This window comes from Terrapene carolina, unplaced genomic scaffold (assembly GCF_002925995.2).
Source record: "Terrapene carolina triunguis isolate 2854851 unplaced genomic scaffold, T_m_triunguis-2.0 Scaffold130, whole genome shotgun sequence".
In the NCBI taxonomy this organism is placed as follows: Eukaryota; Metazoa; Chordata; order Testudines; family Emydidae; genus Terrapene; species Terrapene triunguis.
In genome coordinates, this window is record NW_020664481.1 from 3,579,468 (window position 1) to 3,604,888 (window position 25,421).

The 25,421-nt window shown below is 48.0% G+C and overlaps 2 protein-coding genes across 2 annotated transcripts in view; both read right to left on the reverse strand.

Annotated features, from left to right (window-relative positions):
• The window catches only part of GMEB2 (glucocorticoid modulatory element binding protein 2), a 40,272-nt gene extending 34,295 nt beyond the window's left edge, over nucleotides 1–5,977 (reverse strand). The window contains exon 1 of the mRNA XM_026652868.1: nucleotides 5,915–5,977. The gene's annotated coding sequence lies outside the window, so the exon portion shown is untranslated. The remainder of the gene's footprint in view (nucleotides 1–5,914) is intronic.
• Nucleotides 5,978–13,592: 7,615 nt separating this feature from the next.
• Nucleotides 13,593–25,421, reverse strand: part of STMN3 (stathmin 3) — a 35,672-nt gene continuing 23,843 nt past the window's right edge. Inside the window, exons 2-5 of the mRNA XM_024203410.1 lie at nucleotides 20,274–20,369; nucleotides 19,173–19,348; nucleotides 17,876–18,067; nucleotides 13,593–16,828 (exon numbers count right to left, since the gene is read on the reverse strand). Coding sequence (XP_024059178.1) covers nucleotides 16,769–16,828; nucleotides 17,876–18,067; nucleotides 19,173–19,348; nucleotides 20,274–20,369 — 524 coding nt within the window. The 3' untranslated portion in view covers nucleotides 13,593–16,768. The remainder of the gene's footprint in view (nucleotides 16,829–17,875; nucleotides 18,068–19,172; nucleotides 19,349–20,273; nucleotides 20,370–25,421) is intronic.

Here is a 25,421-nt window from a genome sequence, read left to right on the forward strand (position 1 = left end):
GGGAGGCCAGTTCTTATTTTCAGCTTCAGATCAGACACAGTTACAACTCAAGCTCAAATCTTCAAAGAGCTGTACATCCGTAAAACCGGGACTGTACTTCTTTTCTCCCACATTTGTCTGTCTTGTCTACTTCTTCAGGGTAGGAAATGTCTCTTACTATGCATGTACAGCACCTAGCACAATGAAGCCCTGCTCTCGGCTAGACCCTCTAGTTGCTAGCTAACACCACTAACAAATCACATATGAAAGTAAGAGAATTTGCAGTCAAAATTTCTAAACCAGCTTTATCTCTGCCCTATTATTCCCAGCCAAACTTTCCCACCTAACGGTCAAGACACAGAAAAAGCACACCACTGTCCCAAAGGAAACACTTCATACTGGCTTTCAAATTGTAATAGAGCCTATTACTAACTTACGACTAGACAACCTTTTCTTCCATGCTTTCCCAGGGACCACAACTTTCTGTTCTATATAGGTTCTTATACTATGCTTATCACCATAGTATCTGAGCACCTTCCACTAGTGCACTAGTGCATCTCTTCAACTAGTGCATTAGTCCATCTCACATGTCCACCTACTAACCATTCAGCAACCTGCACCCATCATCCCACTCTAGATGGAGATCTCATTCCACCCTATTCACCCTCCCAATACTGGCCAGAGACCCTTTGCTCTAGCTACTGTACAATCCAAAGATCAACCACTATAATGGCCCACCCAATTATGAAACAGTTACAAAAGGAGAACTTAAGAGTTGTTAGAACAGGGGTGGGCAAACTTTTTGACCTGAGGCCACACTGGAGTTGTACAATTGTATGGAGGGCCAGGTAGGGAAAGCTGTGCCTCCCCAAACAGGCTGGCCCCTGCCCCCATCTGCCCCCTCTCACTTCCTGCCCCCCTCAGAACTCCCAACCCATCCAACCCCCCTCGCTCCTTGTTCCCAATCGCCCCACCCCCTATCCAACCCCCCTGCTCCCAGTCCCGACTGCCCTGCCCCCTATCCACACCCCCGCCCCCTGACAGGCCCCCCAGGACCCCACGCCTATCCATCCTACCCTGTTCCCTGTCCCCTGACCCCTATCCTCACCCCAGCCCCCTGAGACTCCCATGCTTATCCAACACCCCCCCCACACACACACACACCCCGTCCCCTGACCACCCCCAGAACCTCTGCCCCATCCAACCGCCCCCTGCTCCCTGTCCCCTGACTTCCCACCCCTTATCCAACCCCCCGGCCCCCTTACCATGCTGCTCAGAGCAGCAAGTCTGGCTGCTGCACTGCCCGGCCAGAGCCAGACACGCCACCGCGCTGCCTGGCAGGAGCACGCAGCCCCGCCGCCCAGAGCACTGCTCACGCGGCGGCGTGGCTGCGGGGGAGGGGGGACAGCGGGATGAGGCTGGGGCTACCCTCCCTGGCCAGGTGCTCAGGGGCCAGGCAGGATGGTCCCGCGGGCCGTAGTTTGCCCACCTCTGTGTTATAATCATAGAAATGTAGGGTTGGAAGGGACCTCAAAAAGTCATCTAATCCATCCTGCAACACTCAGGCTGGCTTAAGTATGCCTAGACTATTCCCGACAGGTGTCTGTCTAACTTGTTTTTAAAAACCTCAAAATGACAGGGATTCTGCAACTTGTCTAGGTAACCTGGTCCAGTGATTAACCATCCTTATAGCTGGAAAGTTTTTCCTAATATCTAATCTAAGTTTCTCTTGCTGCAAACTCAGCTGATTACTTCTTGCCCTTCCCTCAATGGACATGGAGAACAACTGATCACCATCCGATCTATGACAACCTTTCACATATTTCAAGACTTATGTCCCCCGTCATTCTTCTCTTTTCTAAACTAAACATGCCCCACTTTTTCAACCTTAAATAAGTGCTCTCCCCCCCAAGATTTTGGTGATTAAATTAAGCATTCATGAAAACTAGGTTCTCACAGCAACAGCTTGAGCCAAAAGAATACAAGGAGTTGCTAGGAGAGTGCTCTCTTTCGCTTTCTGTGTACCTCCAGTCTTATCAGCAACAGACTGTTGTTCCATCACAAGGTATTTTCTGAGTGAAGACTGCCAATCATGCCAACTTATATGGTGTTTTTAAGATGTGAACAGTTAGGAAACAGGATGAGAGACAACAAAATTAATTTCCTCTTGAGACCTCAGCAAATTTCTACAAGGACGGTAACAAAAATTCAAACACAATGCAGCTTCTATTTTTTTTTTTTATAACAAATGAAAGGCATATTTTGTGCCAATAACTACAACATGGACCATGATGAAATAATCATGCAATTTTCCTGAAAGAAAGTCTCTATTTCATCCACTTAAAATTTACGGTAATGTTTCTAGTGCAATTAATGGCATGCAAAGTTCTCTGCTTCCACCCCACATGACTCCTGCCAGAATGCCAGACTAACTGCACATCTGAAGTAACAAGGGTTTTATATGATCGGGGGTGAGGGAAGGTTGTTTATTGTTTAAAATATACACACACATTTGGTGAGAGGGCAAAGCAGATGGAAGGCTAAGAGAAACAACATTTAAACTTTAGGCAGCAACAGGTTAGACGCTTATGCCCTAATAAATCTGTTAGTCTTTAAGGTGCCACCGGACTCCTCATTAATTTCAACACAGAATACAAAATGTACAGTACTCACTTTATATTATTTTTATTACAAATATTTGCACTGTAAAAATGATAAATTGTATTTTTCAATTCACCTCATACAAATACCATAGCGCAATCTCTTTATCGTGAAAGCATAACTCACAAATGTAGATTTTTTTTGTTACATACCTGCACTCAAAAACAAAACATTAAAACTTTAGAGCCTACAAGTCTACTCAGTCCTACTTCTTGTTCAGCCAATCACTAAGAGAAACAAGTTTGTTTACGTTTATTGGAGATAATGCTCCCCGCTTCTTATTTACAATGTCACCTGAAAGTGAGAACAAATGTTTGCATGGCACTGTTGTAGCTGGCATTGCAAGGTATTTAAAGGCCAGATCTGCTAAACATTCGTATGCCCCTTTATGTTTTGGCCACCATTCCAGAGGACATGCTTCCATGCTGATGACGCTCATTACAAAAATAATCCGTTAATTAAATTTGTTACTCAACAGCTTGGGGGAGAATTGTATGTCTCCTGCTCTGTGTTTTACCCGCATTCTGACATATAGTTCATGTTATAGCAGTCTCGGATGATGACCCAGCATCTTGTTCGTTTTAAGAACACGTTCACTGCAGATCTGACAAAACACAAAGAAGGTATCAATGTGAGATTTCTAAAGATACCTACAGCACTCAACCCAAGATTTAAGAACCTGAAGTGCCTTCCAAAATATGATCGGGACAGGGTATGGAACATGCTTTCAGAAGCCTTAAAAGAGGAACACTCCAATGCGGAAACTACAGAACCTAAGCCCCAAAAAAGAAAATCAACCTTCTGCTGGTGGCGTCTGACTCAGATGATGAAAATGAATATGCGTTGGTCTGCATTGCATTGGATCGTTATCGAGCAGAACCCATCCTCAGCATGGATGCATGTCCGCTGGAATGGTGGTTGAAGCATGAAGGGACATATGAATCCTCAGCGCATCTGGTACATAAATATCTCGCAACGCCGGCTACAACAGTGCCACGTGAACACCTGTTCTCACTTTCATGTGAGATTGTAAACAAGAAGTGGGCAGCATTATCTCCTGCAAATGTAAACAAACTTGTTTGTCTGAGCGATTGGCTGAACAAGAAGTAGGACTGAGTGGACTTGTAGGCTCTAAAGTTTTACCATGTTTTGTTTTTGAGTGCAGTTATCTTTTGTATACAATTCTACATTTGTAAGTTTAACGCTCATGATAAAGAGATTGCACTACAGTACTTGTATTAAGTGAATTGAAAAATACTATTTATTTTATTTTTACAGTGCAAATACTTACAATAAAAAATAAATATAAAGTGAGCACTGTATACTTTGTATTCTGTGTTGTAATTGAAATCAATATATTTGAAAATGTGCAAAACATCCCAAAATATTTCTATAAATAGCATTCTATTATTGTTTAACAGCGCGATTAATCATGCGATTAATTTTTTTAATTGCTTGACAGCCCTAGTTAAATCCACTATCACCACAGCTGTCTGCCTGACCACATGGATGAAAAGAGGGAGAAAGAAGAGACGCTATGTTTTAAGAAACCCGGATACGCGGAAAGATTAAAATTCCTTGGACCTGACTTCAAACAGCCAGAAGGAGAGGTAGAAACCTCCCCTCCCATCCCCAAACATGCTCTGGAAACAGGCATAAAACTGCTTATTTTGGAACTGCTAACGGGTTCCATCCACAACCCATTTCTGAAGAGTATCCAGCCCTGAGTTCTGCATCAAATCAGAAGGTACACAGCAACATAAAATGCTTGGAAACAAATTGAAACACTAAATTTTAGATTAATGTAATTATTACAGAATCAACAAATTAATTTTAATATTTAATTATGTATCTGTGCTTTTCATGATACCACAGATATTCCATGTCATGGCAGTGTTCAACACCAGAGCGTCACAGTAACCAGGAGGACTTGCCTCAGATACTAGGTCAACTGTATAACAGAGAACTCAGGGAGCTGCCAGTAACCCTGTTTTTGGGGGGGTACTTGAGCTTAAGGCAGGGAGGGGGAGGGCACAAACTGCACAAGGTGAACATATTGCATACAATGGCAAGGGAGATCTTGGACCTTGAGAGGTATACGGGTATGGAGACTACAATAATGCTAGCAGGTGTGTGAGAGAAAAGGGCTTCCACAGAATGTCTGAGGTATTTTTGACTACAAGGTGGTGCACATCTTACCTACACACTCTACACCGTGCTCAAGGGCGTGTTTGCAATTGGAATGATGGCACAATGCATGCAAAGTAACAGGGGCCGGTTGCAATGAAAGGTTATGGGGTGCATTTCATAGAATGCCCTGAGGAGGAGAGAATTTAAACGGGGGTAGGGTGCAAATATTGTACATACCACCTAGAGAGGGTGGTGTATGATAGTGTCAGAAGACACTAGATGCAACACCCAGAAGGGGTGTATAGTAAGGGAAGGGAGGGGGGGGGATATGAACATTGTGTAGGCAATGCCCAGAGGAAAAGGGTGTACATACTGCAGGCACTATTCAGAGGCGGGTCTGCTGGCAAGGTGTGGGCGCGGCGAGTGCCTGCACTGCTCGCAGACGGTACTAACCCTGCGTGCAATGCCTAGGGGGAGCAGAAGCACAAAGGGACGCAAGGGGGGGCGGACAATCCGTTCCGTGCCCGGGGAGGGGGGTGCACGGCTAGCAGCAGGGTGGGGCAGGCGCCGCATTCAATCCCCGGGGCGGGGGGGGGGGGGGAGCGGGGGGGGGGGGGGGGCGGGCGGGGCCCCGCCCGTCTGGGGGCGGGGGGGGGGGGGGTGCAGACGCTCCACGCCACGCCAGGGGTTCGGTGCACGCGGAGGCGCGCGCGCGCTGCTCGGCTGCAGGCAATGCCCGGGGAGCCGGACGGACGCCGCGCGCTGCCCCACGGGGGGCATTTCCACAGGCGGCGCGTGCAAGCCCCGCGCGAGCTGCGAGGAAGCCTCCTCCCGCCCACGCCGCAGGCAGCGCCCGCTTCTTCCCCTCCCGCGCGCTGGGGCCCCCGCAGTCCCAGCGCGGGCGGGGAGGGGGAGGGGAAGGGAAAGGTTGAGGCGGGGGCGCGCTCACGCTGGCAACGCCGGACGGGGGGGCGGGGGCGCGCTCACGCTGGCTGCGCCGGGCGGGGGGGGGGAGAGCGGGGCGGGCGGCCGGGCGCTGCCGCCGTCTCCCTGCCGCTGCCGTAACGTCCTGACGCTCCGCAGGGACCCGCTGGCCGGACGGTGCGTGCGGAGGCCCAGCGGCGGCGCCGGGCCCGGCTCTTACCTCAGGCTCGGGCTCCCGCTGCCCCGCGCAGGCTCCGGCTCCTTGTTAGGCGGCGGGTGGGAGAAGGGGGGAGCCGGGCTCCGGCGCGCGCCGCTCTGCCCCGCGCAGGCGCACGCGGGGGCAAGGCAGCGCTGCTGGGACTTATTTAGCGGGGGCGGCGGAGCCGGCCGGGCTGTGAAATAGGTGCCGGCCTGGCCTAGCGCGCCTGCGCGACAGGACGGCTGGGGAGCTGGCTGCTGGGCTGGGGAGCTGGCGCGCGCCGCAGGGGGAGCGGGCCCCGTCCGCGCGCCTCCCGCTCTGCCCTCTCTGTGCGCAGCGGGGGAGCGCGCGCGCCCGCCCGCCCGCCTCTCTGCTCCTGCAGCAGCTGCTGCTGCGGCGGGCTCGTGCATTGGGCCACCTGCCTGTGCATGCTGCCGGGGCAATGGGCGTTGGGCGTTTTGCTCTGGGCATTGGGCCTGCATTCCGTGCGTGGGGGTCCCTACCTCCGTTGGTGGCTGGTGCACGTTCTGGTTGTGTGCTGGCCCTTCCCGTTCGTATTAAGCGTGTATATGGCGCTTATATGGCCCTGGCCTTTAAGTGCTAATCTGCCTGGGTTCGATTTGTGCAAGCGTTCTTGTATGGGCACGTGCATTTCCTTTGTGCTTGCCTTCAGCTTGGCCGCTCTCCATGCATTGCACCTGTGCATGCATTCTGTTTAGGGCTGGTGGGGCTTGAAACACGGTGCTCGTGCAGATGTAATGTTAAAATGCCCCAAACGGCCTCACACTTGGGCCTTACCACTAGAGCTTGCAATGAGGGAGAATTAGTGGGCATCTAGTTCCTGGTGGTGGTGTAATATATATATATTTTTTTTTAGTATAAAGCATCCCTGCTAATGCACTCATAGTGCTGCACTGATAGTTAAAATAATACACAAACCTCACTAGTCCAATACAATTTAAATTACATTTAATTCAGGTTCTTATACTTCAGATACTATCCCTTTTCGGCATAGTATCTGAAGCACTTTCCAGCAGTGCATCAAGCAAAGTCACTGTTTGTCACGTGTGGTTTTTCCTTCCTTTTCTCTTTTTCTTTCTGATGATTTTTGTTTGTTTTGTTTGGTTGTCTGCTCTGCTACATGTGTCTATATTGAAGGCAAGGTTTAAAAAAAAAAAGTGCATCTTGCACTTGGAACAGAAAGTGATGATGCCTAAGATGGTTCTTGTGACGTTTGTTCCACGACCTGTGATTGGCCCCTGAGAAAGTTCTCTCGACAGCACAGATGAGCTTTATCCATGTGAACGACAGCTCCCTCATGCCTGGCCTGACTCCTGAGAAGTGGTGCTGTCATCAGTACCTGAGCATCAGGCAATCAGTTAGGTATCCTGGCATCCAGTCTCTTGAAGAGCAGGTCAGGTGTAGTGTTATCACCTTTGAAATGCGCAAAAAAATCCCCAAAAACCACCACAAGGCAAGCCCACCGCAACCCCCACCACAAGGTAACTCCGCAATGTCCCCCTTCAATAGCCGCTAATAGTGTCTCAAACCCTCTCTCACACGCATGCAGTGCGCTTGCATGTTTGTTGAAAATACAGCAGCTGTCTGCTCACCATTTTGGTCTGTTATCGCTTAAACTGTGGAAGTGGGAACACTGCAGCATCTTTAGCTGGACATAGAAACTTTTAATATTAGATATTCCAGTGTATTCTGAGAATAATGCAAATCTTTAGACCCATGTAAAAAAAAAAAAACCTGGCAGATTAAATTATTTTTATGGCAACTGGCAAATCCATAAAAAAATGGCCAGGCTGGTTAAATACTGGCCAGCTGATCACATTAATGACATCTGACTAGGGCTCTTAGGGGAGGTAGTGTAGAGAACAGGTTTGATGTGATCACTGTAGCCTGTGTTGTTGAGGGAAGACGCTGCAGCTTTCTTTATGTGTTGGGGTTTCCTAAGGGCTGATGACTTCATGCACAGGTGTATTGCACTGTTTTAGTCCATCCAGGAGGTGACTAAGGCATGAGTTACTGAGGCCAGGTCAGTGTTCACTAGGATGGGATGGAGTCTCCTACTGAGCCTGAGATGGTATACTGCTGGGGGAATTCTGCACCACTGCACACCCGCAGAATTAATATCCAGTGTGGAATTTTTTTCTGCACAGAAAATGCATGCTGCCTAAGTGCTGCAGTTCTCCCTTTTGCCCACCAGAGGTCACTGTGCACTGGAACAGACAGTTGCAGCTGACCAGCAGTAACAGTCAGCAGCTGACTGCGTTCATCACGGCACCCTGCCCGTGGAGCCAGGTTAGGAGGGATGGGGATATTGGGGAGGGGGAGAGACAGTGGGGCACACAGGGCTGCTGGGGGGGTCACAGACTGCGGTTCAGAAGGGTAAGTGGTGGGGACAGACTGGGGCGGGGGCTAGTGGGGTGACAGCAGTGAGCCAGCAGCTGAATGGGAGAGGGGCTGCAAGGCCACATGGGGACAGGGGGAGGAGGGTTCAGGGATACATGGGGACGGGGGGTGCAGGGACACGTGGGAACGGGGCAGATGTGCCTGACTGAACGGGAAAGGCTTCATGGGGCTGTGAGGATGACGCAAGGAAGAATCTGGCCCTCCGTGACCAGCTGTAGGAGAAACCAAGGAGAATGGGGTTACTTAGTTTTCTTTATGCATATCTAGACTAACTGTCTTTTGTGATGTCTAAGTGCCATGCCTATGCTCCTGGGGATGGGATCTAGTTTTAACTTCCTGTGATTTTTTTTTTATAAGAATTCCTGGGGCAGGATCAGTAGTATATTGTGGAGCATGTAGAAAAACGGAGGCAGCGCTATCCCCCCAGTAAGGACATAGATTATTTTCAAAAACAGGAGGATTGTGCTGTAAAGGTAGAATTCCACCTTCTGCAGGCTTCGTGCGCACATGCAGAGGATGTCCTTTGGCCTCAGGCTCTTCAGGCCTCAGGCTCTTGGTGCATAAATGTTGACACAGTAATTGGTTCATGGCTATTTTCATTGTCCTTCCTAAATTGGTCCCATGGAAGACTTCTCCATTAGGAAATGGAGTCCCTTCTTTCTTATAACATCACCACCCCATGTCTTCCTCTCATTTCAGTTTCTCATCTACCAAATTATGTCACTTGAATTCTGCCACAGTTGTGCTATTTTTGATAGGATCATTAAAAGCTTTTGCAGTCTAGATGGCTATCCATTTTTATAGATGATTCCATACAAAGGGGTAGAATTGTGACATTGGCCATTTGCCAAAGTAGCCAAAATCTCATCCAATGAAAGCAAAAATGGATGTGAGGTGAAATGTCCAGAGCATACAGGGAATTTAGCCAAACATCTTCCATTTAAATGGAGAAATCCCCTGGGCCACTTTGAAAAATCTCAGCTGCAGCTCCTATTTCTTCTCTCTAGATGTCCTCCATGCCCTTCCCTGCATATGGTCTTAAGTGCAGGTAACTCACTAGGTTTAAAAGACCAGTATTGCCCCTCGTATCCCCCACCCATGACCGTGTATATTCCATTGCCTGTGACTTCGGGTTCAGGACCTGGTTTACTGGGCTTCCTGGATGTTTTATTAGAGCCTGTCCTTGTAAGACATTGACCTTCAAATACTGTTGAAATTAATAGGCGCCTAGTGACATGAGGCCTTCCCTTGTAGCCCAGGATGGAGGTGTCTTTGCAAGGAGATTTGAGCAAATATAAAGTGCAATGTTTTGGAATGAGGTTGCATTTAAAAAAAAAAAAAAAAAATTTTTTTTTTAAGGTAAAAGCTACTTCTGCTGAGCTGAGTAAGGGCCAGCGCTAAAAGATGTTTGTAGGTTTCCCAGAATGTTAACCCTTTTTTGGACAACTGACTGCTGAGTCTTTGATCCCTCTCTCCTCATGAAAGGGCTTTGAACTCTTCATTTCCCCAAGGATAAGGGAAAATAATGGTGTTATCTGCATTGAAGTGTTTCGTTAGTTTTTTTTCCTGGAGAAATGTAGTTAAATTACAGATCTCTGAGATGTCTTTAAGGATGGGCAATAATTACTATTTAGTTCAACAAAAACCTAGATTCCATACTTTCTTTGAGCCAGTTTTATATTCTGCCAAGTTATTTTCCCAACAAGAACAGAAGCCTTGGAAGATTAAAACAAATTGGGTGTATTAAGAGAAATGGAGGCGTGTGGTTTCATACCAAGTTTATTTCTTTTAGTTTTTCATAATCACTTCTTTTGCACAACAACAACCTCAAGTTGACAATTAAATGCACGTGGTAGACCTAAAGGAACCAGACAAGGCTCCGTTACAGTGATGGAAAGTCTGTTCATAACACCATTTACAGTATCTTATTGAGCTGTCTATTTGGGAAGAACAAAGCTAGCACGCACTGGGTCATGAGGAGTGAATCCTGCACAAGGCCAATGACATTCAAACCCAAACTGGCTCCAGAGAGAACAAGAGGGCAGCCCTGGGGAACTGAATGGGCCCGTTGTTTAATTTTTGTCTTTCCAGGGAGGTGGCTGATGATGTAATAGTAATAATACTCAGCACTTGCAGGGTGCTTTCCATCTTCAAAGTGCTGTGCAGACATTAACTTGTTAATCCTCTCAACACCCCTGTGAGGTAGGGAAGTATTATTATCCCCATGTTACAGATGAGGGAACTGAGAGAGACAGAGAGGTGGAGAGCATCTCTACACTGCAAGAAAATCTGCGGCAGCAAGCCTTGGCGCCCGGGGTCAATTGATGTGGGCTTATGGGGCGAAAAGTAGCACTGCAGACATGCCTGCTTGGGCAGGGGCTCAGGCTCTGAAACCCAGCAAGGGGGGTGGGTTTTCAGACTGAGCAGGAATGTCTACTTTATTTTTAGCCCTGTAGCGCTGGCCCAAGTCAGTTGATCCGAGCTCTGAGCCTGCTACTGCAGGCTTTTTTTTTTTTTTTTTTTTTTTTTTTTTTTGCAGTGTAGACTTACCCCAAATGACTTGCCCAAGGCAGCCAGGATAAGAAGTCAGGCATTCCTGGCTGCAATTCCTGTGTTCAGATAACACATCCCTCCAGCTTCCAATGAAGTCGGTTATCCCCTCATCCCCCAGTAGGCTCTGGATTATAGAAACCTAAATGTTGGTCTGTGCCCCTTATCTACATTACTTAGACACCTGTACAGAGATGGAGTTTATTGGTCCTAATTTGTCATGTCATCCCTCGCATGGTTCGCAATAAGTCTCTATAGCACCATAAACAGCCATTCCCTGACTCTTGTTTCAAGTTTGATATGGTGATATGTGGGCGTATGCATATAGAGTGTATACACATGCGCATGTCTGTGCGTGCACACCGTATGTGAATACACGCACGTCACCACTGCAAGTGCGCAAAGACAGTAATGCTGCTTAATGGAATGAAACAAATTACGTGAGACGACAAAGTTAAACAGAACCAGGGGTAGAGAGTCTCACTGGTCCTTGCAAGAGAAAAAACCTGAAATGTACATTTTTACAGGAGCAGTGTCACAGCTTTGATCCCTATTGTAACATGCATGCAATTGTCTGAATTGCCAGTGGCACTAAAAGGCTAGCATTTGGGGTAACTCCCACACTCTGACTGCAGCAAGGTTTGTTTGACAACACAACAAAAGCATGGAGTGAGAACTTCCAAAATAGCCATGAACGAGTAGCACTCCATTGTCAGTTTATGGGCCATACAGCATTGAGAGAATCCCTTTAAAGCCAAATCCGAACACTTAATCTAAATAAAGCAAACGGAAGGTCTAATATTTGGAACATGAGCCAGACTGTTCTAGTTCTTACCCCAGAATTGCTAATCACCAAGATGCTTGTGACCCTGGGAAATAATTTATCTTCAGGTTCATCTTCCTTTTCCTGCACAGGGTAGGAGTCCTTAATTTGCCCAAGAGAACAGGGAGGGAGCGAGGAATTTGAAATGTGTATACACACTGGTGGTCTTTTGCCACCACAGTTCTTTCTGTTACACCTGGAATATACACTAGGCTAAGTTCTCTGCTGGTGTAAATATTGACTTCAGCGAAGTGACACCTAAAGAGAATGTGGCCCAAAGTAGATAAGCTGTTACGCAAGTAGATACGCTCTTACAAGTGGCCACTAACAGCAAGTCTAGTTAGAAATTCCCATCAATGAGTGTCTAAGGGTATGGCTGCACTGCAATAAAACACATGCAGTTGGCCTGTGTCAGCTGACTTTGCCTCCTGGGCTCAGGCTCTGGGGCTATAAAACGAGTGTAGACGTTCAGGCTTGAACTGACATGTGGGTTCTGGGACCCTGCGAGGAGGGAAGGTCCCAGAGCCTGGGCTCCAGCCCAAGGCCGAATGGCTACACTAAGATTTTATAGCGTTACAGCCTGAGCCCAAGTCAGCTGATATAGGACAGCCGCGGGTATTTTATTGCCAAGTAGATATACCCTAGAAGGCCACAGAAGGAGCTTGAGCCCAGTCATAAGAAATGGTGCCCCAGGAATTTGTAAATTGCATGCCATGGAATACACCTGAAGATGGCAACATGAGGGAATGGCTGAAGAGCCACAAGAAAAATGAAGTGTGATGGAAATATAAGGGAGTTAATGGGGGGTAAGAAACCCCTATTCAGGCACAAACTACTTGTTAGCAATTCTGGGAACTCAGCAGGAATGAAATTGTGAGCTGATATGGATTTGTGAACTGAAGATCAAAGCGATGTCTGATGCTGTCAGGCACAGTGTTAGTTCAGGCATGTGTCTTGCACCTGTCATTAACCTCTCCGCTGCAGTCTGGACCATGCAAACGTTTCATCTGCAATGTTACTGGGATGGCCCTCCAAGCAACAGGAATTCCATTCCAGAGGCACAGAAATCAAACACATTTCCCTGATACAGCCAGTGGCACTGGACAAACTCATTTCCCTGACACATTCAGTTGCATGGGGCAGACACAGCTCCATATTATACCTGATTCACCTGGGCACACCAGACAAGCATTTTTCCCTAACATGACATATCCCATCAGATGTAACAAACCTTTCCCTGACATTACTGATGCAAACCTCTACCTGACACATCCCTGTTTTTCTGCCTGATGCATCAGTTTATCCTGCACTAATGCATTTTCCTGACATGTCCACTGTACCTCACAGCACTGAAGATGTTAAGGTGAAGAAAATGAGGTTCCCAGCTCTCCTGTCTGCACAAGCTGTATATCCTAGGCTCCTCTCTGGCCAGGTTTTGTGTGTATCACCAATTTGAGTGTTTGTCAGGCAAGCTATTGCAAGGATAAGTCTTCACCTGAGATCAAAATTGGCCTGTAACTGTGTGAAGGCGATCTTAAACTGGGAGCTTCACCATGAAAGTCTGAGATGGAAGATACAAGCAGAGGCAAAAATTTAGACCCGGTGACTGTACAGGATAAGGGAAGGAATGCCCCCAACAAAGCACAGTCTGCAGCTACCCACTTTCTTCTGCATCATACATACAACCATCCATTCCCTCAGTCTTGTTCCATGGTTACAGGAAATAGACTGGACTACCTCCCCAGAGGCGGGGTTGAATTAACACTAAATTGGACCCGGTTCCATTCCATTTTAGGGCTGTGTTTGAAACATTGCCCCCCCTTACTAGAATTTTTCTCCTGACCCTCCTTCTGCCCCACTCCTGGAATGGGTTCTCCCAGTTCCCACCCACCCTGGCTGAAGGACTCTTGGTCTGCCTCCTACTCCTGAGTCCCTGATTTACCTTCCACCTGAAGCAGCCCAGCCACCTCAGCAGGCAGCAAACAGCTATGTACTGTGCAGCCACTTGCCTCTCCAATGTACTGCTCTCTCTGGGCCTGGATCCCATGGCCCCAGGCATCCTGCCCTCACCTGGGCCTGCCTCCAAATTCTTTTGAGCCCAGTGGGTAATCAAAGTGGAAATGGTTGTTTCTCGTTTGTTTTAATCTCGTGCTCATGAGTACAACATTTCTGATAATAATAATCATCATCGTCATAGTACTAAAAACAGTATTTACAACAAGCCTCAGGTCAGAATTACACACCAAGCAAACACTCAGCACTACAGAGAGTAGGACAGGGTTAATATCTTGCAGACACCTTCTCAGCTCCCACCGGTGTGAGACACGGACATTTGACAGTTTCAACCATTTCTTACACACAAACATTTTATTTATTTCTTCATTAACTTTTTAAAATTTATTGTCACTATATGGATGAGATGATTCTGGCGATGATTCCGCAGTGTACACAGATGCTTATCTAAGACAACTGCTACTTATAAACTGATCATTAGCTACTGTTAAGAAATTCAACCCTCAGTTCCTTTCCTTTTCCCCACCCTGCCCCTAACATGCTTCCTGTCCCTGGATGCTACTGGGGCCAAATAACAGTCCTGGCCTTTCTCTGACCCTGGCCGAGGGGTTTGTGGCTAAGCTAGCCCTTCCCTTTTGGAGCAGAGCTTTTCCCTAATATCCATAAACATGTTGTGGCCAGAGAGGGATCTTCTCTAGTTAAAAGGAGAATTTATTCTCGGGTAGATTAGGGAGAGGCTAGCAGCCTTATTTCCAGCAGCAGCTGCCACTTCTTTCCCACACTATTGGGTTTTTGTGACCAGTTGCCACCCATCTGGTTTGGGGCATGGCAGATTCCTTACACTCTGCCAGCTCATTGGAGATGGAAAACCTGCACCTTCAGAACGGAGTCAGCAAATATTTGTTGGGGGGTAGGGGGTGCAAGGGGAACTTTATACCAAATATGAAACCTCTATCTGCTTTGGCGTCTTGACACCACCTTTGTGCTAGATGACATTCCAGCCCTGCTTATCCCAACTCTGGTTTGTGGCACCCCTCAGCGCCTGCCAGGAACCACTCTATGTACAGTAAAAGGAAGCAGTATATACATGTCTTTCACCCACTGTGCCCCAGAGCATACAGTTGTTTGCACGAGTTATTCTCCTTGGTGACATTGCCTCCGCAGAGGCGCACCGGAGGAGTAGTGTGCCTCACCTATAGAGTGGCTTTTTGAAGACAATGTGTGCAAAGGACACCAGTTACTAGTAAGTAACCTCCTGTTCCCCTTGATGGCCTGTTAGTTCATCCTGGGTTCTGAAACAGAATCCATTATGGCCATTGGGAGAGGGGAAGTTTGTGACACAGGGAGGATGAATTTGAGTCCATGATTCCTTCCTGTATCTGTGCCTATATTCCTGCTTCTGCTCCATTTCCCTGGAAACACTGCACTGGTCTGGAAGAAACGTACCAGTACACTGCAAAGTTGGAAGGCGGAAGGAAGGAATCTTTGCTGCTCTATGTTCCAAAAGGAAAAAGAGCTGCCATGTTCTCCTCCACAAAACCCTCCCACAAGGGAATGCTCTTGGGCAAGCCGAACCCTGCACAAACACCCGATAACACGTCGTCACGGAGTTTAAGCTGATGCCCTCTTGCACGTTAGCCAGACATAAAAACGCCAGTTGATGTATCAAGTCAAATTCAGATCTGGTGTTAAGTGCCTGCAACTCTATTGACCTCAGAGATGGAATGGCAGACCCCTTACAGTTTGGTTCATCATCTGCTTTTACAGCAGCCATCTCTGTAATCAATGACCTTACATTTCTACCGCCATGACTACGCCAGAAGCAGGCACACAAACATCTCCTAACCCCTTCTGCCCTCTCCTTGGCAGCGTCCCCCCCACCATCTTCTCCAAAGCTGCTCTTCTGGAAATACCATTGCAGAGATCAGCGTGTCCTTTGCTACGACGTGAGGCCGGAGAGCCAGAGCTCTCTGGTTCGTTCTGTGATCTTTGGTCCAAATGTCTCTCCTGTAATGGTATTGAAGAGTCACGTCCATCTTTGGGAAGAGGGAACAATAATTCTCCCAAATTAGAGTTTCTCTAAAGGCCTGTGGGCTGATTCGCAATCACATACACTTTCTAGTTTACTGATTTACTAATTGAAGTGAAATGTTATTGTTTGTGAAAAGTATCAGATTGACAGCCCTGGAAACCGAGCTGCCCCAATTATCCATAGAATCAGGTTCAACACAGGCAGTAACAGTGCAGGCTTCCCCGACACTGCTTAGCCAGTGTGCCCCAGTCCTGCCTCTACAACTGAGAGGGTAGTTCAGCCTACAGGCTTAGTCAACCTGTGGCCAGCTAAGATAGCCATTAATGCCTGTGTTGATGGTATTTTTTGTGATATGGGCACCTGTCCACTAGGCTCTGAGACCCCCAGCTAATTTCACATGGGCTACCAAAGCACCATCAGAAAGTAATGACTAAGTCACTACCTACCTGGGCTGGCTTCAAACCAGTGACCCAAGGTGAAAGGCTCTGCATGACATAACCAATTCCTTGAGCCATCTGGTCCCCTTCTCCATCTGCTGGGAAACAATGGATCCATTAACCACTCCCTCACAAGGAAGAAATTCTCACTATTTACTGCCCATTGTCTTGACACTGATATCTAGCTCAGAGCAAATGCCAAGCGTAGTATAAGCTCCGGATAGGAAATCCATATCTCCGTGACACTGCTGGTTGAATTTATTAGTATCTGAATTCTTTACATCTGGTTAAGAAAGATTTTTTAAAAAGAACAAAATCCCAAAGAGAAGCTGATTGATTGGTTATTGACTGATTCTATACTTCATATGAACTAGCTGCTATTATGCTTAGAGGTAACCTATGGCCTGTGATCCCCCACAAGTACTGAACAGTTAAGGATGGAGAGAGAGAGAAGCGTGTAGCTGGGGAACGAACACCAGAGGGTGGGGGGAAATGGGGAACCAAATGTTGCATCTAGACAAACAAAATAAAATGTGTTGGGTTGGTTGGTTGGTTTGTTAGTTATCAGGAACCAGGTGCTAGATGTGTAGAAAAGCCCTTTATCCAGAGATCTCCTCCCGCTGTTCCTTGTTCCTGCGAACCTCAGCTGCATGCAGTTCCTGCAAAGACATGGAAAGTGTTACAGCATCTGCAGGCTGCATAGGGCAAACCCAAGGCTGTTTCCCATCTCCCCTCAGTTTCATCTACAATTTAACAGTTTCTGGTTTTGTGCATGCATCTGTGCATCTCCTCTTCCTCAGGGGCCTGGCACCATCAAATAAATGCACTAGAACATTGTCATAGTTGGTGTAATTCCACTGAAGCCACTAGACTTACACCTAGGGTAATTTTAGCCCATTCCTATGCAGGGCTCAGAAGACCAGGCACATCACATGAATGTTCTGTGAATGGGTCTTCAGTACCAGTGTTCAGAGCCTGCTGCAGCTGTCTCATAGAAGGAGCCCCACACAAATGATGTCCCGCCCCCACTGAGACCAGAACTGGTTGTAACCTCTGGCCCAGAGATGAGCAGTTATCACACCACAGTGCAGCAGAGGAGGCCTGAGTTCACTGCTGCCTTTGGGCTCCCAAGCAAGGGCCAGCAGAAGATAAGGTAACATTCTCTGCCATTAGACCGGAGGTGAGGGATCCTGGGCCTGCTACATTGATCTCAGGTGCACGTCTCCTCCATCTCATGGCATCCTGAGCTACTGCTGAAGAACTCTCTTAGTACCTGTTCTGAGGGAGGAGAGGTCAGATGTGGCAAGAAAGAGCCCAAACCTCAGTACTCACTTTCACACAGCGAAGTACAGAGTCCCACCCCCCTCCAAAAACCAGAACAACAAGGTATGAGGCAGCGAGAGAGAGAGAGAGAGAGAAGAAAACGGGGGAGCAGGGCTCCAGAGGGAAGGGGTGGGGAGAGCACATTGGACACCTTGAGGAGGGAGAGTTGCACAAGCTAACCTAGGGAAATGGTGGTGCAGAAGATGCAGATTGTATCCAGAGCTCTGCTCTCGTGGTGATCATCCCAGCTGCGTTTGAGGTCAGCAGACCAGGCTACAGATGCTAGGCAAAGGCTTTGGTACCAGTAGCCACTATAATATAGGCAGGCGTCCTGGCCCTGCCCATTCTCTAGGTGTGCCTGGACATGGGAATCTAGCACTTGCCTTCTCACGCAGTCGCTCCCTCAAGGCAGCCAGGTGAGCTTCGCGGATCTCCTTGCTCAGCTCCATCTTGTAGTTGAGCTTCTCCTCAGCCAGCCGGCTGAAGTTATTGTTCTCCTCCAGGGCCTTGTGCAGCACCTCCCGTTCGTGCTCCCGCTTCTCCGCCAGCTGCTTCAGCACTTGGGCCTCCTGGGTCTGTGGGAAGCCAACAGATCGGGGGGGTGTGTGTGTGCGAAAGGAACTCTTCATGTCCCTTGTCTCAGAGATGCTTCCCTGATCTGATCTGGAATGTCCTCCTGGATGTGCCACAACCACCTCCTTTGGGTGTCTGTTCAAAACCTAGCAGCTCTGTTATAGGACTTGCACTCAATATTAACTCTAAACTTATCTGCCCCTCTTAAGGTTTTGACCATTGCTTTCTCTCCAACCATCTTGCATTCATGTGGCTACCCCCCTCCGTCCACTAGATGATATTTAGATACTGTGACCATGTTCTCCCCGCCCCACAAATCCTTTCTAGATCACATGGAACACATTTTCAAACCTCTACATTGGCACCTGCATTTCAGGCAGGTAGATGTTAAACATCCAAAAGTCTATCTTTGCTGTGTGAGCAACACTGTTGGTGCAATTTGCGACTCCTCTGGAAATCTGCCCCATACATTAAACTGACTCTTCTTCTGCTCTTACCCACAAGTTGTTGTAGTGTCGTGGTTTCCCTCTCTTTGTAGTTTCTCTAATTTTCCAATATTTTTCTCCATTAAGACTTTAAATTATGCTCATAAATGAAGTGCAAAAATAGCTTTGCCAGCTGTTAAAAAGCAATGACATGGTGCAAAAGGCACTGATTCTAAGCTTTTTTGGATGTGTGGCTTATATTTATATCTCCTATAGAGAGAGCTAGTGGTAGAGATTTTCATTCTGCAGCAGCATAGGGTCACACATATAATACTATATGAAAATCTAAACCAGAGGACCACAGGATTCCGTAGATCCATAGATTTTAAGGCCAGAAGGAACCAATGTGATCATCTATTCTAACCTCCTGCATAACTCAGGCTAGAGAATTTCATCCAGTGGTTCCTACATCAAACCTAACAACTGGGGGTTGAACAAGAGTGTAAAACACAGCACTATTACCAATCACAAGATATGGCTCCTAAGTAAAATCAATGGTGTTGTTCACCCCCAGCACTGTATCAGTTTTTCTGCCCCCAATTATGAATTGGGGTCACCTGGGGGGCTTGGTTAAAACATGATTGGTCATATGAGTTAGCATTTCCCTGGAATATCCTGTTACCTTCCTCCTCTCCTCTGCAGCCTCCAGCCTCTTCTGCAGCTCCTCCAGGGACAGGTCCTTCTTCTTAGGGGGAGAAGAGAGGACTGGACTCTCAGGGGACAAGTCCGAAGGGGACTTCAGGATCACTTCAAAGCTCTGGCCAGATGCCCTTTTGTCCAGCTGTTTCACCTCCATGTCTATGAGAGAAGAACAGAAGCACTTGATGGACTATGGGACACTCATGAAAGGGCTAATTTGATAAAGGCATCTTGAAGAAGCTGCTAAATCAAGCCCTGAAGCTATGATCACCCAGTGAGACCTGGTTGTGATGCTATGCTTCTAAATGGGGTGTATTGTCACTTGAGTCTCTGCTGGAGGGTTTCAGAGAGGTGAGAATTTGAAGTCAATCATTAATTGCTGGTAAAAGGGACAATGACACTGTACAGCCTAGAAGTAGGAGCATCACTGTCAAATGTTACGATGCAGAGCAACAGTAGGCAGTAGGGGTCAGAAAGTGAAGGGGATTCGGGGGTTCAGCTGAACCTGCAGGGGGAATTTGGGGAGGCAGAATGGAATTACCCATGTTGGAATTTGGCCAGGACACCAGAATTAACTTCCCTGCTCTTATGAAAAGAACCATGAGGCCTTTGGTGACCACAGGAGGTCAATACCTTGGTCTTACATTCTATCTGAAAGACCCAGCAGCAGCATCTTTCTCTCTGCCCATTCAGGGGCTTTTCACAGGAACTGCATAAAGAAGTGTGGTGTGTAGCTAATGCAATTAATCTTACAGCCATAGAAAACGTACAGCATAGCTGATGGCAGCCACAGAAAGGCCATACTGCTGATAACATCAAGAATCATATCCCAGGATATGTAATGGTGCTGTTTGGTAATAGCCATACAGTTTCTTTGTGGGTATGTGGGTCACATGTTAATAAACTATTCTAAGGAAGTGGACCAAAATACCATGCTCCAGTAATACAGAAAACTTGGGTCAGGACATGAAAATGGTCTCTCCCCCCAGTCAGGGACCCAGCCTAATGTATTGAAGTCCTCCAAGGTTTACAGAAGCTGCCTGCAGATTGGATCTACAAGAGATTCTGCGTGTATGTCATTTACCTCCATACTGGTAGATGGTATTGGGGTGCGGCTGAGTGTGGAAACAGGAGCAGATCAGTGAGAGCAAGGACAGCTCCTTCATTTTCTCCTTGTAGGCTGAAAAGAAAGAAACAGCAGTGAGTGGAGAGGTCTACTGGCAATCTCATGTCTCTCTCAGGGGGAAGGAAGCAGAGGGATACACAGAGACCCATTTGTGGCTACTGGGCTCTCTGAAGGCCTTTCCAAATAGCCAGATGCTGAGATACTGTACAAGTGTCTCCCACATCCGCTGGCGGGGCAGTAAGCTACACAGGCAGATGCCTTAAAGGTGTTTTACCATCTCTGCAGGTCTGAATCACCCAGGAGGAATCTTCCCCCCAATTGCAAGAAAAGCAGGTTGGGAGCTGGTGAATTTCAGCATTTATAAATAACTACACAGTGAAGGCTGCCCGGATACCTCCCCTAAACAGTTCCAAACTCAGTAAAAATGACATTTAAAAAGCACCCCTGAAACATCGCCGATCAGTGCCTATAAAAGGTACTTGACCCTTGGTGGGGCAAACCCTGCAGCCTGTAGAGAGGGTCCCTCCATTTTATGATCCTGCATTTCTGATGTCAATCAGTAATTTACAATGAAAAGAAGAGATAAGGCCAGGTTTGTGGGGAACCAAGGTAAATTTGGGTCAACGAAGCGCTACTGAGCACTGGACCCATGATGCATGTAAATGGCTTTTAATTATAGCTTGCAGGGTGAATGAAACTGAACACAAACCTGTGTCCCAGGGACAGAGCTCTGGACTCAGGGCGACAGAGACTGAGTGATGCTAAGGGTTGCCTGGGTGGTAATTTGATGATGTAAAGGGGGTTGCCATGGGTTAACTGGGTAACAAACTCACCACACCAAGGGGTACTACTGTGCCTCTGACCTTGTAGCTGGGATAAGCAGGATTGTCAATGACCCTAAATTTTGCAAGATAAGAGTTGTCCACTGAACCCCCATCCTGCCACTCTCCATCTTTGCGGCAGGTCCACCTGTCACATGGGTCATGACAGTCCCAGGAAAAGGGACTCCTGCTGGAGGCACTGACTCACAACAAAAGAATGCTGATTCAGCACACTGTGAAGCCAAGAGTCCAGGAGGGTGGCAGGCACACAGTGGAGATCCCTGCACCTCTGACTTTCCAGTGCGGCAGCATCTCTACTGCAGCTGCTCTGGCCTTTTATCTCAGCAGTAGAATGGATCCTGTCATCGTCCTAGGAACCCCCCGCCTCTTTCAGCGAAGGTTGCTACTGGTCTGCAATGATGGTAAAACCTGCCTGTTTCTCCCTCCTCACAATTGTCTGAGCGCGAGGTTGGGATACATGATCCTTTCTGGCTCCGCCCCAGGGCTGCTGCTCGCGTGGGCCATTGTTGCGACAGAAGGTTGCAGCTGCAGCAGTCCCCAGTGGCAAGGAGCACACTCGGCTGCTGCCCTCATCAGAACAAAACATGCAGAGTCTGCAGAGAGTCGGCTTTCCCAGCACAGCACAGCCGGCACCCACATTTTCTGAGTTTAAGCCTTTCCTCCCCTGTACAGAGATGAGCTCTTGGAGTGAACCACATGAATCAGTGCAAAATATAACAAACAGTACTTAATACTTCTACGTGCCCTTTCCCCCAATTAGAGTGAATTAACCCTCACTGCACCATGGCCAGATGAGGAAGTATTATCTCCATTTTACAGCTGGGGAAACTGAAATAGAGCACTTGCCTAAAGGTTTGACAGCAAGTCAGTGGCACAGTTACGGGTAGAACCTGGGAATCTCGACTCATCGCCCCTCCCCTGCCCACTAGACTCCGCTGCTAATACAATGGTCAAATCATCCGGGGCGTGGTGGGAAGAACATGGAGACTGATGGAGGCCCCACTCAGATGCAGACAAAGAACACACTAGTTGTTGGGAGCCAAAAAGTCACAGCCTTCTGGGGTTGGATTTTATTAACAAAAAGGAGAATTATACAAACCCCAGCCCAAAGCTTCTCCCCAGGAGTGGCTGTTCCTAGGGTCCTGCCATCAGGACCAGCATGCTCCAGCCTCTGGTCTCCCCGGCAGTGGGCTACTCCCACCTTGCTTGTATGCAGGGTACAAAGGAGCCACAACGACCTCAGGGAGTCAGCAGTGATGAACCGGCCGCTCTCTGTAGGGCTAATGGGAATGCCACTGCTGACGTACACTTCAGGCCTCTACAAACTACGAAGTTCCCTTCACTTTGCTGAGTCAGCTGTGTAACCTTGTAGGGTAGGAAGAGATTTGCCTGGGAGAGGTTTTAGAGGAGCTGCAGAGCTAAGGCACTCATTTTCCAACACTGTCACGCTGTTTACCACGTCCCTTCATGGACACCTCACTTCCCAGCCTCCCACTTTGATCCCTCATCTTCCCCCTGGCAACAAGTGTTTGGAAAGGTGACAGGTATAGGACAGTACTAAGGACATAAGAGGAACATACTCTCACCTCAGTGCCATGTGGTTCTTTTGTACTTGTGTTGTTTACCTCCTTTCCCTGGCTGCAGCTCTGCCTTTGCTACCCCACAGCCCCCACTGCTCAGATTTCTCCTGGTCACTCTACAAGCCCTTCCAATTCTAATACCAAACACAAGGCTGATCGTGTTTCAGTTTACCCCAGAAAAGACCAACTTGCGGCAGCAATGCAAGGGGCAGAGAGGGGCAGGTGGTGGTTGTTTTAATTTAGCTAATCAAAAAAGCTTTTGGAAATCCTATGAGACGCCTATGCTGGGCTAGAGCCAGCAGCATCCCTGCTTGGCGACTTCCCCATTATGACAGAGGCAGCTTTGAGAACCACCCAAGAGTGCTTCATGGGGCACTAGTAAGCTCAGAACCACTGAGCTGAGGCGCTGTTCTATTTCCTACAGGCTGTGCAACTGTAGCAGCACATGGCTAGCAGGTGACACCAGGAGAAAGACAGTATGTGCGGGTAAATTCTTATTTCAATTTGCCCTTTCCTGCAAAGGAAGCTTGTTCTTTCAAGGTACACCTTGTCCTTTTGGTCTCTGTAGCTGGGGAGAGCAGAGGATTTGGATCTTTCTCCATGGACATTTTGGATTTTCTGTCCCCTGAAGATGCAGGCATAGTGTCTTGTTGCTCTAATGTGCAGGCTTAGCATGCTCCTCCAGAAACTAGGACTGGGAAGAAATTTTCCCCTGAGCATTTTAGCAGGGATCTTTTCCTCCTTTTTCTGGCAGATTGAGCAAGGATCTTCCAGGAGGATCAAGTGTGTCAGTCTCTTAAGATTGCAGGGGGTCCAGGCACTGTTAAATCTTTGGCCTTTCCCATCTCTTCCTTTCGGAGAAAGTCTACCTCACCCTTTCTGGCAGACTGAGCAAGGATTTTACATGGGGATTAGGAAAGGTGGGTCAGTTTCTTGTGATTTTAAGGGTCTGGCTAGACACTGAGACCTGTGGACTTTTGCTGGCAGATGCGATGGTGTAATTTGGACATACATGTTTGAATATTTTATTGAAAGTAGGTTTCAAACCATTCCAGGGCATACTGTTTCAGCAGCCATTCAGTGTCACAGTATTGCCATGGTGTGGCTGGTATACCTTAGTGCTGCCAACGAACCCAAAAGGAGCACCCACTCGGCTATGGTAAAAGAACTTATCACTGTAACAGAAACAAACCAGACCATGAGGCTTTTACTTTGACATCTACTTCAGGAGCTGCGTGTGATAGAGAGGAATTAAACTGAGAGCCCTGGTGCATGGCACACTGATTCCACTGGCTGGTAACTCTCATTTTCTTGTGTTTGGTTATCTAAGCTTTACTCTGTCTCCACACAGCCAGTTTCCTGGTTTCCCTTCAGACTCTTGCAAGATACAGCTTCTTCCTTTCAGCAGTTCTGACCCAGTGTGCACCAGCTGCACCCATTCCATTTGGAGCTTTCCTTCCCTACTCCCTTCTGCAAATCGGCCCTTTCTGTCAATGACAATGAAAAGGAGCAAGAGGACAAAAGGACGTTGGTTAGTAGAGCTGCTGCCAGCAGCCTAATGAGCTGGGAAAGTGGCGTGTGAACATCTCCTGGCACTTGAGACTCTGCAGCTCCATCCCGGCACCAGCTACCAGATGCAATTAACAGAATCCAGACGCACCGGTCGGGGGAGGGGAGCAGGAGGCTCTGAGCTCTGGAGGGCTCAGCAAGTGTGTATGTGTGTGGGGGGAGCCACAGGGGGGAAATCGGAGGAGCTATGACCTGTGCTACTAAACAAAGCACAAGTCAAGCTCTTCTGCTGGAATAATATCTTGCAGCAAAGCAGTGTGGAGAAAACAATGGGATGAGAAAGAGGAAGTGGTGAAAATCCCTCTGTTCTTAGAGGCATTTTCTCCTTGCTATATGGGTACCAAATCAATATGCTCTAAGGCTGTACCTATACAATGCGCTCGGGGGCGTGAGTCCCAGCTCGCATACACATACTTGTACTAGCCTGATGAGGCCTGGCGCCTGTATAAGTCGGCATGTAGCTGTGGTAGCCTGGGCAGTGGCAGGTTAGCTGTGCCGAGCAGAAACCCGCCTTGGCTAAGCCTTGCTGCTGCTACCGTGGCTATACTACTATGTATACTTGCAGTAGGTCTCATCGAGCTGCCCCGAGTATGTGTATGCGGGCTGGGAATCACACCCCAGCGTAGACCTAGCCTCGTTTAGTTACTCAAATCTGCCTGTTGGAGGAGGCGAAAGAGCTTAGTGGGACAGGCGTGATTGGAAAGTGGAGCTGTCCATTCAGCACCACCCCACGGCTATGGCTGGCCACCCTCTGAATGAGACAAGAACGGTAATGCATGCACTAGCACAACTGGTTTCCCTACACCTACAGCTTTTAACTGAACCCAAAAAGAGGGCAAACCTGGATCGGTTCAGCCCAGTACGGCAGAAGCTGGGACTGTCACTGGAACCAATAGGTGGGTCAGAAATAATCACTTGTGACCTAGAGGGGATGTTCAAAGTCCACTATGTGGCTTCCAGGCTGTCAGAACGATACTCTTCTCCTCTCTACAGCCTTCCACCCAAGGCTCTCAAAGCCCTTTACAAACAGTAACGGAGCCTCACTTTGGAGTTGCGCAGGACTATCCCCATTCTCCAGAAGTTTGAAACGGAGACATAGCAACGGTAAGTGACTT